The following is a 1,770-nucleotide window of genomic DNA, read 5'->3' on the forward strand; positions in this document are numbered from 1 at the left end:
GGACACAGAATTCCAGCTGGGGCTTTAGTAGTTCCGTACAAAGCAGGACTACCTCACATGTCTTACATTACATCACGCGTTTGCACATCCCAGGCATGATAAGAAAAAGCACGGCACTTTTGGCAAATGCCTAGCTTGGGATTCACTGTAACTCCTAAATAATTTCTGTGGAACTGCTCTGTGACCAGTAGTTCTCCACCCTGAATGTATGCAGTTGATAATACGGTGCTGATAATACAGTCTCTGCTCATTGCATCCTGTTTGGTTTTGTGGCTGTTTTTTGACTACGTGTCCCCTGTTTGTCACAATCATTCTGAACTCTAATCCTGTTCTCCAGAGCATGTGCAGCTTCTTCCAGCTTTTCAGAAAGCAGAAAACAAAGCTTACCTTGAATTCTTCACAACTAAGTCAGTATAAAAAGACATTGGAGAAAAGATATGAATGGCAAACAAGGTGGCACCCCTACTGTGCACTCAAGCAAAAAGAGATCTGTACTGATCAGTACTGTCTTTAAAAGATACATAAAATTTGTCAATGTTAAAAAAAATGAACTGCATTTCTATAGCTGTAATGAAAACTGCTTGGAACACCCATGGGGTTTTTTTTCAATCCTTTTTTAGAAGAAATTATGCAGTTCTAAGAATGCCAATCACTCATTTTGAGCGACACAAATGCAAAGGAAAAATGACTGTATCTGTAAAATTGTCACTGAAATATAACTGCTTATGCACTTTATTTTAGAAATAGTATGTAATAAGGAAAAAATACTACCTGACAAGTGTAATCTTGATTCTGTGGCAACCCATGACAGAAGTAGATTTTGTAACAATGTATTAATGCTACATTTTGACCTAGTTACTGCAGGAATACCTTACTTTTCCTTTACTTGGGACACCAATTAAACCTAACCTGGAAACAAATAGATCACTTGAGACCAATCCTTCTTTCAAGAAGCAAGCAAGAACAATTCAGGGGAGCCGCATGGCAGCGCACTGGGGATGAAAGGCATAGAAGGAATCACAGAAAGTGATTGGTTGGAAGGGACCTTTAAGATCATCAAGTCCAACCATCAACCTAACGCTGCCAAACCCACCACGAAACCATGTCCCTAAGCACCGTGTCCCCCTGTCTTTTAAATACCCCCAGGGATGGTGACCCAACCACTTCCCTGGACAGCCTGTTTTAATGCTTGATAACTCTTTCTGTGAAGAAATTTTTCCTAATATCCAATCTAAATGTCCCCTGGTGCAACTGAAAGCCATGTCCTCTTGTCCTATTACTTGTTACTTGGGAGAAGAGACTGACCCCCACCTCACTACAACCTCATTTCAGGTGGTTGTAGAGAGTGATAAGGTCTCCTCTTGAATTTAAACAGACTGTATCTCTCAGGATGGTGCCTCGGGCTTTCCCCCCACTCTTATTTTTTAAAATATCTTAGAATCATAGAATCGTTTAGGTTGGAAAGGACCTTGAAGATCATCGAGTTCCAACCCCCCTGCCATAGGCAGGGACACTGCTTTGGAAAACTTATGAAAAAAAAACAAAACCAAAAACAAAACAACCCCCAAACTACTCCAATAGCTCTTACTTTGGGGGTCGGGCTCGGATGTAGCTGTGCTTTGGTGTCCGCAGGTCCGTCTGGGCCATGGGACGGTCCCGCTCTGCGGTACACCGTTTGTACGTAAGGAGCGCAGGCCGCGGGAAGGGAAGGCAAGGCAGCGGCTGCGGAGACGAGCGGGGTCAGCGCCGCCAGCCCTGAGAGAACCGGAG

The 1,770-nt window shown here is 43.3% G+C and overlaps 1 protein-coding gene across 1 annotated transcript in view; it reads left to right on the forward strand.

The window, feature by feature from the left end:
- Nucleotides 1-1,645: 1,645 nt before the first annotated feature.
- The window catches only part of IMPACT (impact RWD domain protein), a 27,758-nt gene continuing 27,633 nt past the window's right edge, over nt 1,646-1,770 (forward strand). Inside the window, exon 1 of the mRNA XM_009886660.1 lies at nt 1,646-1,666. Within this exon, the coding sequence (XP_009884962.1) occupies nt 1,646-1,666 (21 nt within the window). The remainder of the gene's footprint in view (nt 1,667-1,770) is intronic.

This window comes from Charadrius vociferus, unplaced genomic scaffold, assembly GCF_000708025.1.
Source record: "Charadrius vociferus isolate BGI_N301 unplaced genomic scaffold, ASM70802v2 scaffold45, whole genome shotgun sequence".
NCBI lineage: Eukaryota > Metazoa > Chordata > Aves > Charadriiformes > Charadriidae > Charadrius > Charadrius vociferus.